Source organism: Symphodus melops (genome assembly GCF_947650265.1).
Source record: "Symphodus melops genome assembly, chromosome: 1".
NCBI lineage: Eukaryota > Metazoa > Chordata > Actinopteri > Labriformes > Labridae > Symphodus > Symphodus melops.
In genome coordinates this window covers 562,763-577,177 of record NC_136691.1, presented here as the reverse complement: position 1 = coordinate 577,177, position 14,415 = coordinate 562,763, and the positions used below count along the sequence as shown (strand labels likewise).

The window sequence follows — 14,415 nt, the reverse complement described above, 5'->3', positions numbered from 1 at the left end:
TGTCCATTCCAGGCTTCTGTAGAAACATCTGGCGCTGTAAAAGGAAACCTGCTCCCGCTGCTAATCCTGAAGATATGCTTCATATTGAATGTAGCCTTGAACCAATCAGAGACGCACTAACGCCCCCCCATAGAGCTCAATGGTTCCACATGGGTTATTCAAAAGAACTACAATCCCCAGGACCAGAGTGTCACAGCCACGTCTCTGATTGGAGGAGCTCGCTGTTACCATGTCAATGTTTCCCGCCCCTTGGCGCTGTACGCCAGCGGCTAGTTTAGCTAGCAGGCGCGCTAGTTGGTTAGCTAACAGTGAATAAGCTAATAAGCTTGTATTCAGCAACACAAACTACAACAGTGCATCACTTGTATTAAGAGTTTGAAGAAGAAGAGGTATCATCTGCAGTGGATTGTGGGATATGTAGTTCCTTGACTCATGATGAGCCACAGAGAAGATTTAACAGTTGTTGAACAGACGTCCAGCTTCTTCTGTTTGTCGGTGAAAGAACTCCGATCCCTTTTCCTGTGTTGAATTCAGGTTCCAACAAGCGGCTGTTTCCGTCGTCTTCTCGCCGCGGCGACACTTCCTTTGCTATTTACATCTCAGGACACCGAGCTCGTTTAAGAAACATTTCACGAGGTCTGGTGGAGCAATTTTGGGGAAACCCAACCAAAGGCTCCTTCAGGAACTCGCCAACATATCTGCCTCCCAGATGTTTGGATTGTCCTCGTTAATGCCTTTATGGATCTGGTTTACCGCAGCGGCCTCTCGTCGGTCAGGCCGGCTGAGACAGCTTCCCCTGAGCGGGGCCAGGAAGCACATTCATTCAAGTTGAGTCAGGAACAGGGGTCCACCTTTTTGTGGTTGTGTTGTTTTTCTTCTTCAGTTCATGTTATTGACCTCGGAGGGCGCTCCAACTCGCCCAATAGATCCAAAACAGGCTAACTGCGCGACCTGCCAAACAAGCTAACGGCTAACTCTTGCTGCAGCACTCAGCCTCTCAAGGTCTGTTATAAAACACCCCCCCCTGTTTCTTGTGTTTTCAGGTTCTTAGTTTGATGTTTAATGTTTCCTGTTTTATTTTGTAATATCTTGTTTTAGTTCACATCTTGTTTTCAGTGTCAGGTTTTACTTTGTACTTGTCCTCAGTGTTCTGCTCTTGTGTTCTTTGTTCCTTGTGTTTCCCGCCTTTGTGATGACCCTGATGTTCCTCACCTGTCTCGTTGGTCTCACCTGTGTCTGATTACATCATGTCTGTTTAGTCTCTGTGTCTGCCTCAGTCCTCGGTCGGTTCATTGTCCTGAGTAGTCTGTCGTTTGTTTCCTGCCTTTCTGGATTTAGTTTTGAGTAAGTTTTTGTTTTGTGTTTTTGCTTCTCTGCTTTTTGTTAATAAATCTTTATTTTCTGTCACTGAGTCGTCCTCCCTGGATTCTGCCTGCTGACACAACCAGCTTCACGTTCTCACCTACGGACAGCTGAGAGTCACCGGGGACCTGAAACGACCATCAGCATCAGAACGACAGCATGGCCAGGTGCACCTGGTTTCACTTCCAGCCAACAATCTCTACCTGATGGACCTGAAGGAGACTTTATGACACGCCTCCAGGCCGAGGCCGGAGGTCGGAGGTCGAAGGTCGTGATTGCCTGTCCGCAGTGAGAGACGCACGCTGCAGTGTTCAGGACTGCTCTCGTGTTTAGGACTCTGTCGTGGCGTGGATCTTGGTTGCAGATTTCGGTTTTCATCACGGGACTTTTTCTGTAAACTGGCAAAGGCAAACATCGTGGCTAACGTTACGTTAGCATTGCTAACAGCAGCGGTCCTCCTTGCATGCTAACATGCTGATGTTTGTCGCTCGGGTCGATCTGACAAAGATGACAGATGACTTTATCTCCACATGAGCCGAGCTACAGCACCAACTAGTGGCCGGTGTCGGCACTACACAACATGTGACTCTTTACAAGCTGAACTCTGAGCTTCCTCTTCTGATAGACGAGCTCTGTGATGATCACTTCCTCCCCATCATGATGAAACCTTTAAAACGACCACAAGAACAGGTCACATGACATTTTCATGGAAACGTTTCCTTCAGGAGTTCTTTGTTTCTACAGGTGAGTCAAACAGAGCAGCTCCAATACGCAGAGAGAGAGAGAGAGAGAGACAGAGAGAGAGAGGGCGTTCAGGTGGGCGAGCACAGAGAGAGAGAGTGAGAGAGAGAGAGAGTGAGAGAGAGAGACAGAGAGAGAGAGGGCGTTCAGGTGGGCGAGCACAGAGAGAGAGAGTGAGAGAGAGAGAGAGAGAGAGAGAGAGAGGGCGTTCAGGTGGGCGGAGGATGCTGGGATTGATGGAGGTGTCTCACAGCAGATCCAGCCTCCCCCGGTGTCTCCTCCTCCTCCTCCTCCTCCTCCTCCTCCTCGTCTCCTCTCTCCCGCACTTCACCGCTCCTCGTCTCTAACGCTCCGTGCAGCTGCGCTGGAAGCTTCCACAGGCCCCCTCAGGTCACGACGCCCTGAACAGGTCAGATCAGCACCTGGGTGGTCACGAGCGGATCAGGAGGACTCTTCAGGACGGACTGGAGGAACCTGGTTCTGTTTTTAGAGTGTTGGGAACCTTTTCTCTAAGCTGTGGTGAGAGAGGTGTTATAAACATCTGCAGGGCTCTCTCTCTCTCTCTCTCTCTCTCTCTCTCTCTCTCTCTCTCTCTCTCTCTCTGTTTGTTGCTGGAAGAAAAGAGGATTTTTACACGAGGAGGACTCAGCGGATTCCTCTCGTGGACTCTGAGGAGGCGAACACGATGGACTTCTCTTACGTCTGGCTGCTGGCTACAACGATGATGTTGATCCATCAGCATCAAGGTAAAGTCCTCTTCTGTCTCTGTCTCTGTCTTTAGACCGGGGAGGGGACGCGCCCCGTCCAAGCTGTCCCTGCTCGTCATCTCTCCGAGTCTCGCTTGTACGTTTTCACCTCGCAGATCCAGGACCTGGACCAGGACCTGGACCGGCGATGGTTCAATTCCCTTTAAATCAAATGAGTGAAGGTTTGCAGCTTCAGGCTGTTTGTTGGTCTCAATAATTAACAGGATTTTATGATTTTGACTCCTGGACATGAGGACGATCTCACAGCAGGTTTAAACTCACGGGGTTTCATTGTTGAATCTCAGGAAGTTTGAGGAGTCGTTTGCAGAGTGGGAAACACCGAGAGGAGCGCTGAGGCTCATTTCACCGCTCTGGAAACAAACGAAGGTGACGGTCCACAGAACACGGTCTGATCTCTGTCACTCTGAAACCAACCAATGAAACGCTCCGTCACTGATGAGGCGTTTGGAGCTGGTCATTAACGGGTCTCGATGCGGCTCCTCTCTCGGCCCCACGCTCCTCTCTCTCCTTGTCTCTGCGTCCTGTTGAGCGCTGCTGTGCTGGAGCCCCGCCCCCTCCCTGCGTGGTGGTCTGATCCTTGTCTTAATTGGTGATGCTGCCTCGTATAACTTTACAAAAAACGAGAAAGCCGGCTGCCATCGTTCATCCAGCTCGTTGTGAGCAGCTCGTGACAGCGGGGGGCGGCGTGGGTCCAGCTTCCTGTTGAACACGGTCAGATAGAAACCTGGTGTGATGATACACGCCGCTGCACCATTACTTTCAAAACTTTGTTTAATTTAAACACATTTCTCCTCCACATGGACAGGAGGTGAAGTTTTGTACTTGTAGCTTTATTTTGTGCTTTTGGTCTTTCGTCCGCCATCTTTGTTTTAGAAAATTATTTAAGAAACTGTCTGTCTCCAAACCCCCCAATGATGAGAAAAGTCCATCCTCTCCGTCTTCTGCCTGCTCAAACAGGCCGTTTGGAGATGTTCCCTTCATGACATCACAAAGGGCAGTAGCCCCTCCCCTTCATGACATCACAAAGGGCAGTAGCCCCTCCCCTTCATGACATCACAAAGGGCAGTAGCCCCTCCCCCAGGTGGGTGACACTCCCACAGCTAGGTGTTTGTTCTGCCCTCTGAGTCTGCCTTCTCACCGTAAACAATAGGACATGGAGCCAGAAAGCAGCGAGTACACCCGAGCCCTTCCAGAGAGGGGGCGTGGCCAGACACAGCTCATTTACATATTTAAAGCTACAGACACAGAAACAGCCTGTTCTGAGCAGGGCTGAAATAGAGGGGTTTATAGACATGATCAAATACAGGATCAGAGTGGATTTACAACAACACACTTCACACACATGATGAAGAGGAGCGAGGACACTGATTTCACCTGAAGAAGAAGAGGAGGAGATCATGTGACCTTTAACTTTTAAATATTTGCAGAAGAAGAATGGGGAGAAAATGTTCTCACATCGAAGACTTGGCGTGCTGATGACAGCCGTAACGTGTTTTTGAGTTTTGAGGGAAAATGTTAAAAAAAACCAGCATGTGGACGAGGTCAGAATCTATTCACTGTGAAGAAGACTTCTCTGCTATGTGTCCATGTTGAGACAAAACAACACTTCACTCAAATATGAAACAAATGGAAACGAGCAGAAGGTCATCCTCCTCCTCCTCCTCCTCCTCCTCTTCCTCGCCTGAAGCTGCAGTTATAAAACGTTCGTGTGTTTGAAGTGTTGACAGACGCGCCGTGTTGCCACTTATGGGACCTCGTCATTTTGAAATTGGGGGCTTGTGGGTAAACGTCCCGGACAGCCTTCCCTCTGACTGAGCGCGCTCATTACTGTCACACAGAGGCAATCTTCATCTTCTCTCTTCATCGACCTCCTCCTCTGCATTAACCCTTTGTGCTCTGTGCTGCTGCTTCTTTCTCCGAGTATCGTGGAGGCGACCTCCGACCTGATGACCCGATGACGTCATGCAGATATTGTGAGAAGTTGTAACGGAGCATCGCTGCAACACCTGATGACCTGATACCTGCTCGGGGGCGTCCAAGCCGCCCGTGCAGGGTCAGCGACCCCGGCGTGACTGAGTGGTTATTGAGCAGCACTTTATCACGCTGGCTTGAAGCGTTCTTCCTGCTTCCACATTTTTGAAGCCGTCTGTGATACGTCTGTTAAACGCAGAAGATACGAGGCCACCCATTCGTCCAATCACAGGACGGCTTAGAGGAGGAGGAGCGCGTCAGGCCCACCTGTAGCGTAGATCACTGTGGGACTATAAAGGAGTGTTTGTCAGGTGCAGCAGGTCGTTGGCCCGTCTGTTCTCAGACTGGAGACGTTTACTCTGGCTAGCACGTTAGCCTCTTTATTACCTCCCAGGAGTCGCGGAGTCCACGAGGCTACAACAACACGCAGGAGCGTCAGACTCCATGTTTAAACTCCAGACTGTGCTCCTTAACTGCGTACATGATCCCACTGGATCCGTGTTTTTGAGACCTACCTGCAGAGCGCCTCCTGCCAACCCAAACAGCCCGCTCTGGGATTAGGCAGCTCATCCGTTTGTATATTGTTGGATAATGTCGAAGCCCGTGGAGCCAGCCAGACGCTCTCAAGAAATTAAACTTTGGTTTGGCAGAGTCCAGGTATGCGAGAGCCTGAACAGGGTTTTACCTCTTGAGGTTTCCCACTGAAACCACTGATGCAAACTCAGCCTGACTGCTGCATGACCGCTCGCACATGTGCACCAAGAGTGCACGCTCCCCGGCTCGCCGGCATCAGGAAACATGATGATGATGGTGAAAGGACGCCTGCGTTGTTATGAGAGCGGCTTTGAGGGTTGAACAGCTGCCAGAGGACGGACAGGAACGCGGCGTGCTGGAAGAAGTTTTGTGGTCTATGAAGTGTGATGGATCCAGGAAGCATCGTGATGTCACTCCGTCACACAGAACCAGGTCCGAGTCTTTCTCATGCATCCATGGAGAGAGGTCCAGTGCCTTGCTCAAGGACGCCTCAAGTTGGTCTGCTGAGCTCCTGCAGCATTAAAGGAAGCGCTGGTTCACTTTGGTCTGCACAAACAGGAAACAGGGAGTCCTCATGTGTCACCTGACGGGCTGAGAACCAGGAAGCTTTGTGATGTCATGCATGATAACGACACCACACCGTCGTCTGATTGGTCGGTTGCGACGAGCTTTTAGAACACGAGCCCTCCTGAGCACTGACGTCCTCTGTGATGATAAATGACTCACAGCGAGAGACGGCGGCGGCCTGGGCTGACCTCGACCGGGCAACACGCCACCTGCCGTTTAACCTCAGACACGCAGACTGTTGTAAATCCACCTGATATTTAGCGTCTGCTCGCCGTACCTGACCCGTTAGCTCGTCCAGTGGTCGTCATGGAGTCAGGACGCCGGTGGCGGTGAAGCTAAACGATGAGAAAGATTAAAGGTTGAAAATGAGCGAGGAATGTCGTGACCATCATCCGACGACAGCTGGAGAGTGAGCGTGAGCGATAGAAGCTCCTCCTGACTCGACTCCAGCTCGGATATGGCCGTCATGCAAACCTTGGGGATGCTAACCCGTGGCTCCTCTGAAGCTCCGCCCCCTTCTTCTGGCTCCTCCTCCAGATGTTGATATGATGTCCGTCCTGTATCTGTGAGGACATGCTGGGTGTCCATTGGACCCTGTGACCCTCAGCTCATGTTGCGTGTGTGTGTGTGTGTGTGTGTGTGTGTGTGTGTGTGTGTGTGTGTGTGTGTGTTTAGGAGGTATCCGTGGATGAAAAGCGTGACATCCCTGTTCTGACTGGATTAACAGTGATCCCGTTCTCTGCAGCGTCGGAACACAAACGTCTCGTTTGGTTTGGCAGAGCGAAAACGTCTGGAAGCGTTTCTGTTTGTTCGCTCTGAAACTTCAGGTCGACTTTCTAACACGTGTCTAATCTGTGACGACCTCTGACCCCACGCCAGCTCCAAGTCTGAGTCAGTCTGAGACATGTGGTCAAACAAGACGCTGAGACGCTTTTTGGACGAGGACGACTCCAGCGATGGTCTGTGATGTGTTCAGGGGAGCTGGGGAATCCTGTCATCAAACAAACCTCAGTGTCTCCTCGCGTCAGAGACGAGCTCGCCTTGAAGGGGAAGAATTTGAGTCGACGTTGAGATTGACTCTGACGGACGTCTGGCAGAGAGCGGCACTGCTGACAGGTCGCCGTCTCGGGTACAGGTGAACGGACACGCTGAGGCCTGACCCCGTCACCCGACCTGGACCGTCTTCACTAAACCAAAGAGAAGCAAGCCGGACACGAGACCGGGTGTCAGAAGTTGATGGAGACGTTTTAGAGGCGTTTGTACGTGTGGCGTTAACTCTTCAGCACCATGGACAGAGAATTCACTTCCTGAAGTCCACATGAGCTATCAAGACGCTGTGATCTTGTAGTTCTCCTGTGATCTTGTAGTTCTCTGTGATGTTGTAGTTCTTCCTGTCATCTTGTAGTTCTTCCTGTGATCTTGTAGTTCTTCCTGTGATCTTGTAGTTCTCCTGTGATCTTGTAGTTCTCTGTGATCTTGTAGTTCTTCTGTGATCTTGTAGTTCTCTGTGATCTTGTAGTTCTTCCTGTGATCTTGTAGTTCTTCCTGTGATCTTGTAGTTCTCCTGTGATCTTGTAGTTCTCTGTGATCTTGTAGTTCTCTGTGATCTTGTAGTTCTTTCTGTGATCTTGTAGTTCTTCCTGTGATCTTGTAGTTCTTCCTGTGATCTTGTAGTTCTCCTGTGATCTTGTAGTTCTCATGTGATCTTGTAGTTCTTCATGTGATCTTGTAGTTCTTCTGTGATCTTGTAGTTCTCCTTGATCTTGTAGTTCTTCTGTGATCTTGTAGTTCTCCTGTGATCTTGTAGTTCTCATGTGATCTTGTAGTTCTTCATGTGATCTTGTAGTTCTTCTGTGATCTTGTAGTTCTCATGTGATCTTGTAGTTCTTCATGTGATCTTGTAGTTCTCCTGTGATCTTGTAGTTCTCCTTGATCTTGTAGTTCTCCTGTGATCTTGTAGTTCTTCCTGTGATCTTGTAGTTCTTACTGTGATCTTGTAGTTCTTACTGTGATCTTGTAGTTCTCTGTGATCTTGTAGTTCTCCTGTGATCTTGTAGTTCTTCCTGTGATCTTGTAGTTCTTACTGTGATCTTGTAGTTCTCTGTGATCTTGTAGTTCTTCCTGTGATCTTGTAGTTCTTCCTGTGATCTTGTAGTTCTTACTGTGATCTTGTACTTCTCCTGTGATCTTGTAGTTCTTCCTGTGATCTTGTAGTTCTTCCTGTGATCTTGTAGTTCTTCTGTGATCTTGTAGTTCTTCATGTGATCTTGTAGTTCTTCATGTGATCTTGTAGTTCTCTGTGGTCTTGTAGTTCTTCATGTGATCTTGTAGTTCTTCATGTGATCTTGTAGTTCTTCATGTGATCTTGTAGTTCTTCCTGTGATCTTGTAGTTCTTCCTGTGATCTTGTAGTTCTCCTCTTGCTGACCTCACACTCTTTAAACTGTTAGTGTGTGCAAACAGTTTTATTCGAGGGTTCTGATGGATCTGGTCTTCAGGAGTCTTGGGATAACATAAAACAGTCGGAGAGTAGAACATCTGGGCTTCTTGTTCCCCGTGATGTCAGACGGGTTAAAGCGAGGACGCGAGGCTCTCGGACAAATAACATCTTCTCTGCAGACTTTCCATGAAAAACAACCTCCAGTATTTGATTGTGTGGGACGCAGAGATATAAAGAACAGAGATATACCATTTATGGCCAGGAGAGCTGTTATTTTGTGCCCATGTGTAAATCCTTCTTTAGACGCCCAAGCATTCCCGTGTGTGCTCGGCGAGCACGATCAAAGGCTGCCTGTGGGCTCAGCGGCCTTTATGAGCGCCCACTGTACGTGTGTGTGTGTGTGTGTGTGTGTGTTCAGGTGTACCCGTCATGCTGGGGTTGTTGTGCTGTAAAATGTAGCTGGAGAGCTGCCAGGTCACTTCCTGAGCACAAACCGAGATGCCCTTGAGCAAGGCACCGAGCCCCCCCACCAGACCAGGAGCGCTCGCTGTGTGCAGTACATGGTTTCTGACATTTGTACAAAGTTGTTGAAGCAGAATCAAACTTTAGGTTGATCAGACGCCTCACTTTGACCACGCCCGTGTGGGCGGGTGTCTGCAGGACTTCACCGTGACCTGATGTGAACGACTCAGGTCCAGAAACCTGGACCCTTGAAGCCGGTCCGACAGACTCAGATCCGATGAGCTGAAACGGGCTCTTTGCAGTGTTTCAATGTTCATAAAGCTTCGTCTCATTTGTCGTCCGTCACTAACGGCGCTCTTCCACCTCTTTCTCCCAGCTTCCACTGACTCCGCCCCGAGCCCCACGGCGGAGGAGGGCCCCCTGGCGCAGCTCCCCCACACAGCCCACCGCCGTGAGAAACGCTGCTCCTGCGACAACCAGAAGGACAAGGAGTGCATTTTCTTCTGCCACATCGGGATCGTGTGGGTCAACTCGCCGAGGTGAGCACGCCGCGCGGCGAGGGGAGGAGCCGGCTTGTTTTCCCTGTAACGGAGCCGATAAACATCCCGGTGTTCAAACGTGGTCGTAAAACAAACCAGAGCTAAGCAGCGATCAATAATCAGGGCGAGTTCTCGGGGGTCCGCTCTGCAGCAGCGAGGCGTTCACTGGCTCAGGAGTTTATCAGGAAATAACAAAGTCAGGGCTCTGAAAGCAAAGCTGGCGCTAAAAACACACCATTTAATATTTCACAATTAAAGACATAATCTGGTAAACCGGAGGAATGTTTGACGTACTGCAGGAGGATAAAAACATAATACTGAATGTGCAAACACTGGACACAAAAACAGGTTTAACTTTTAGCAGCTTTAAGAATAATTCAAATGATACCAAATAAATAATGAGGCGCTGTGATTCTTTTTAACCCTTAAAAATGTTTCAGCTTCTACATCTGTATTTCTAGACGGAAACAGAGAATCAAGAATTTTGTTTAATTCTCTAAAATCAATAAGCTCCCTTTAGGCTGCAGTACCCACGTTAACCACCAGGGGGGCGGAGTTACAGACTGCTCCTTTAAACGTCAGTGAGTGATGTCACTGATGACACGTCCACCTGTTAAAGCCGCACACCTGCAGAAACCTCCGACGCTCTCGCTGGTGGTCGACCTCACGCAGCCAGCTGAAGGTCATTGTAAACTGCGACCTCTCCTCCCCCTTCCACATTCCTTAAAGCCGAGGAGCCAAAGTTCACGTGTCCGTCAGCTGAGGTCGACTCGTCTCCTTTAAATGTCCGAGTCAAATCGATGCTGTGGACGGACAACACGCCACGCAGCACGACGCCACGCCACAAATTATCCGCTCGTCTTCTTCAGCTGTGATTTATATCAAAACGTCAGACAGGAATGTTGAAACCAGAGCGAGTCACTTTGTCCTCGGCGGTAGGTCGTGTCCTTGTTTCTACATGTTGGAGGGTCTAAAGTTCTGGTCCACCTGCAGCAGCCTGTTTCAGACCTGTCACTTGTGTTTCTGACTGTTTGTTTTAAAAATTAGATTCAGAGGTCAAAGGTTGGACGACAGCGCCATCTCTGGTCATCTGAACGCAGAAGCTTCTTTTTATGTCCTAAAATATCCCATAATACTTCACCTCCTGATGTTTTGAACAATCAAAGAAGAAGCTAACACGCTACATGTGAAGACCTCTGACTTCATCTCAGCTTCACTGAATCTATTTAAAGTTCAGTCTGTCAATAAGAACCAGCTGTCCTCATTATCGGCAGCGATTAACTTCATTTTAGTTCAGTGTGCACAAGCAATGAGTTAGCGTTCAGATGTGGTGGCGCTAATGACAAAGAGCACCTTAGCTAACGAAGGGTAATTTCTGCCTGTTTCCTCTGCTGCTTCTAAATATCCTGTTTTAACCCTTTAACACGAAGCCAGCGAGGAGACCACGAGAAGCCCTGAGTCGCTGTGGTCCCACCACAAACCACTTAACCCTTTCCACATGCTCCCAGTTCACCTTATCTGTCCGTCTTTCATCTCGTCTCATCGCGTCTCCGCAGGTTCAACGAATCCAACCCGCCTGTTTGATTACACTTCTGTCAGCGAGCCGTTCCTGTGGCCGTCGGGGGTTTTTCATGTCGTGTCGCGTTAATGAAGCAAAAGAGAGGTGTGACAGGAATAGGTTCCAGAGAGGAGCTAAAAACAGCTGCGGCGGCGGCGGCGGCCTCTCACTAAGTCCCGGATAGTTAGTCTAAACATAGCGGCGTGGGGAAGTCTAATGCCTTCATTAAAAAGAAGGATTACTGGCAGGGCACGCCGTCGCTAACGGTAACCACTAAACCCTGAAGGCAGCGTGGAGCTCCTGATGGACGCTTCCTGCTGAACAACATCCGGACAGAGCGAACGCTGCAGGAGGTGAAAGGTCAGGTAGCGTGTCGGGTTGTTCTTTATACAGGGACACACAGGTGACACATGAAGCAGGAAAACAGGATCAGAGAACAGAAGGCCTTAAAGCTTTTGATCAGCAGACACACGAGGGACACGACCGACACCGTCTGACTGACAAAAGACGAGTGTCCCCTAGTGTTTAAAACGAGTACTGCAGTCTAAACTCTAACCATCACAGAGAGCTGTCTCCCCCCTCCTCTCATACAGGTCAGCATGTGGTGGACACTGTAGCTTCAGTGTTTAGCCAGCTCTGCATGTGGTGGACACTGTAGCTTCAGTGTTTAGCCAGCTCTGCATGTAGAGACACTGTAGCTTCAGTGTTTAGCCAGCTCTGCATGTGGTGGACACTGTAGCTTCAGTGTTTAGCCAGCTCTGCATGTGGTGGACACTGTAGCTTCAGCGTTTAGCCAGCTCTGCATGTGGTGGACACTGTAGCTTCAGCGTTTAGCCAGCTCTGCATGTGGTGGACACTGTAGCTTCAGTGTTTAGCCAGCTCTGCATGTAGAGACACTGTAGCTTCAGTGTTTAGCCAGCTCTGCATGTGGTGGACACTGTAGCTTCAGCGTTTAGCCAGCTCTGCATGTGGTGGACACTGTAGCTTCAGTGTTTAGCCAGCTCTGCATGCGGAGGACACTGTAGCTTCAGTGTTTAGCCAGCTCTGCATGTAGAGACACTGTAGCTTCAGTGTTTAGCCAGCTCTGCATGTGGTGGACACTGTAGCTTCAGTGTTTAGCCAGCTCTGCATGTGGTGGACACTGTAGCTTCAGTGTTTAGCCAGCTCTGCATGTGGTGACACTGTAGCTTCAGTGTTTAGCCAGCTCTGCATGTGGTGGACACTGTAGCTTCAGTGTTTAGCCAGCTCTGCATGTGGTGGACACTGTAGCTTCAGTGTTTAGCCAGCTCTGCATGGGTCTGTAAAGCTTTCTGCGTTCTAACCTCTCTCCATGTTTCATCTCCAACATTGATCCTAGTTTGAGCAGCTTTCTGCTGCTGGAGCTTATTAGAAACATGCAGAGGCTTTTTAGCTCGGGTACAATCACTTCTATCTGAAGCAGTTCCACTGCCCGCTTCCTGTCAGATCTCTGCTCACCAATCAGGCTCAGCCTCAGGTGAAAAAAAAAAACCCCGTCTTGCTCTCCAGCTTCCACTTGAACAGTCAGATTTAAGAGAACCATTAGAAACATTTTAGTTGAATGCTGAGATCCTTTTAAAGTTCTCGTCCAACAGCTGCATCCTGCCAACGACGCAGCGCTTAACTCGAGCAGCGAGCAGCGAGTGCAGACGAGTCGTAACTCAGCGAGCCGCTCCAGGATTTATGGACACGGTAACTCTCCGTCACGTCAGGACGCACAGAAACGTGGAGGAGGAGTCAAACGGCAGCAACGCTCAGATGGTCGAGCTGAGCAGAGAGCGGCGGGGAAGGTTGCTCCGACCTCGGCGTGCAGATTAGAGCCAGATGTTGATTCAAATAAAGATTTAACACAGAGAGACTTCGTCCAAGTTCAAACACGAGACAAACAGGACGCCTTTTATTTTGACGGAGTTCCTTGTTTTTGTCTCGATTGTGGCTGTTCAGCTTCTGGTCGCCGTGTGACGTCACTGAGACGGCGTCCCGCCGCGTCCCGCCGCGTCCCGCCGCGTCCCCTCCTGTCGTTTTAACGCCCCCCTGTGTTTCTGTCCTGCAGCCACGTGGTTCCTTATGGATTCGGATCGGTCCGGCTCAGGAGGGAGCTGGGACGCTGCTCCTGCACGGACACGCAGGACGCCAAATGTGTGAGCTTCTGCTCCGCCCACACGCCGACACAGTGAGCGCACACACACACACACACACACACACACACAGAAAACAAAACCACTCCCAATGACCACGTGCTCCACGCTCGCCACGGTTTATCAGCGCCGCATAATCCTCCTGCTCTCGCTCCAGAAACAGAGCCAGGGAGGCGCGGCACACGCCGTGGCGTGGACGGTACACGGCGAGCGCAGAGGATGTGGACAAAGGGAGTAAGTGCAGGACGACACTCTCACTAAAGTTCTCATCACATGTTTGTTTTTTTCTTCTCAGCGGTGTCGGTGCGGAGGTGACCAGGAAGTCTGGCAAACGATCGGAGAGAAACCCAGATGCATTATGGGAAAGAAGGAGCCGGCATGCACTCACACAGCAGACCTGAACGCCTCCAGGCGGCACACGAACGCATCATCTTTACACCGGAAACACCAACATGGACCCTGTAGTTCGCCTGATAGGATGGTGGCGTGGATGTGTGTGTGTGTGTGTGTGTGTGTGTGTGTGTGTGTGTGTGTGTGTGTGTGTGTGGAGAGTTCTGTCCACTTTAAAGCCCCAGGTGGGAGTTGAACCCGTGACCTCTGGAGATCGGGCCTCACACTGTCGGACTTCAACGCTCTTTTTTATATGGTCCAGTAAACGGCCTCCAGACGCACGCCGCGTGTTTCTGTAAGAAGATCGATAGATCGATAGATACTTTATTGATCCCGAGGGAAATTCAGATCAGCTGATAAAGAGGCGTCGTGTTTATTCTGCACAGAATGAAACACTTTAAATCTCTGAGTTTGGAAACAACGACCCGTCAAACTGATTCCAGGAAGTCGAGCTGACCGCTGGAGGCATCAATCGACCATCAGACCGAGCGGATATCAGCCGGCGCCCTCTCACAGATGCTAAACGGAGACAGACGCCGTCAGCTAAACGAACGCGCTCGTCTCCGTCTTTGCTCAAATACATCATGTAAGAAATCTAATATCACATCATGTCATTAATAAATAAAGACGTGTTGGTTCCACTCGTTTTGTCCGGATGTTCTTCTGCTGCTCGTCTCGCCGTTCGGCAGGATGTTCTGTCGCCTTCAAATGTAAAACATCATATGTGAATTATTTTATTACAGGATATTTATTGTGTTAAAGATGAAACATATTAAAAAGCTCGTTTAAAGGCCGTCTCCTGGTTGTGATCTTTGAGTGCATGTGGAGCTCTGAGGAACAAGTCGAGACGCACGAGGAGGGAATGTGTTGGCTTCAGCATCAGCAGGTTTCCAGGTGATCCAATGGGACGGCTCTATTAGACTCCTGAT

The 14,415-nt window shown here is 49.8% G+C and overlaps 1 protein-coding gene across 1 annotated transcript; it reads left to right on the top strand.

The window, feature by feature from the left end:
* The first annotated feature begins 2,731 nt into the window (after positions 1-2,731).
* On the top strand, positions 2,732-13,759 carry LOC306824982 (endothelin-1). Its single transcript, XM_079345439.1, has 4 exons — positions 2,732-2,849; positions 9,220-9,382; positions 13,012-13,131; positions 13,392-13,759. Exons 1-4 carry the CDS (start codon positions 2,789-2,791, stop codon positions 13,495-13,497), a joined length of 450 nt encoding a protein of 149 aa, XP_079201565.1. The 5' UTR covers positions 2,732-2,788; the 3' UTR covers positions 13,498-13,759.
* Positions 13,760-14,415: the final 656 nt, after the last annotated feature.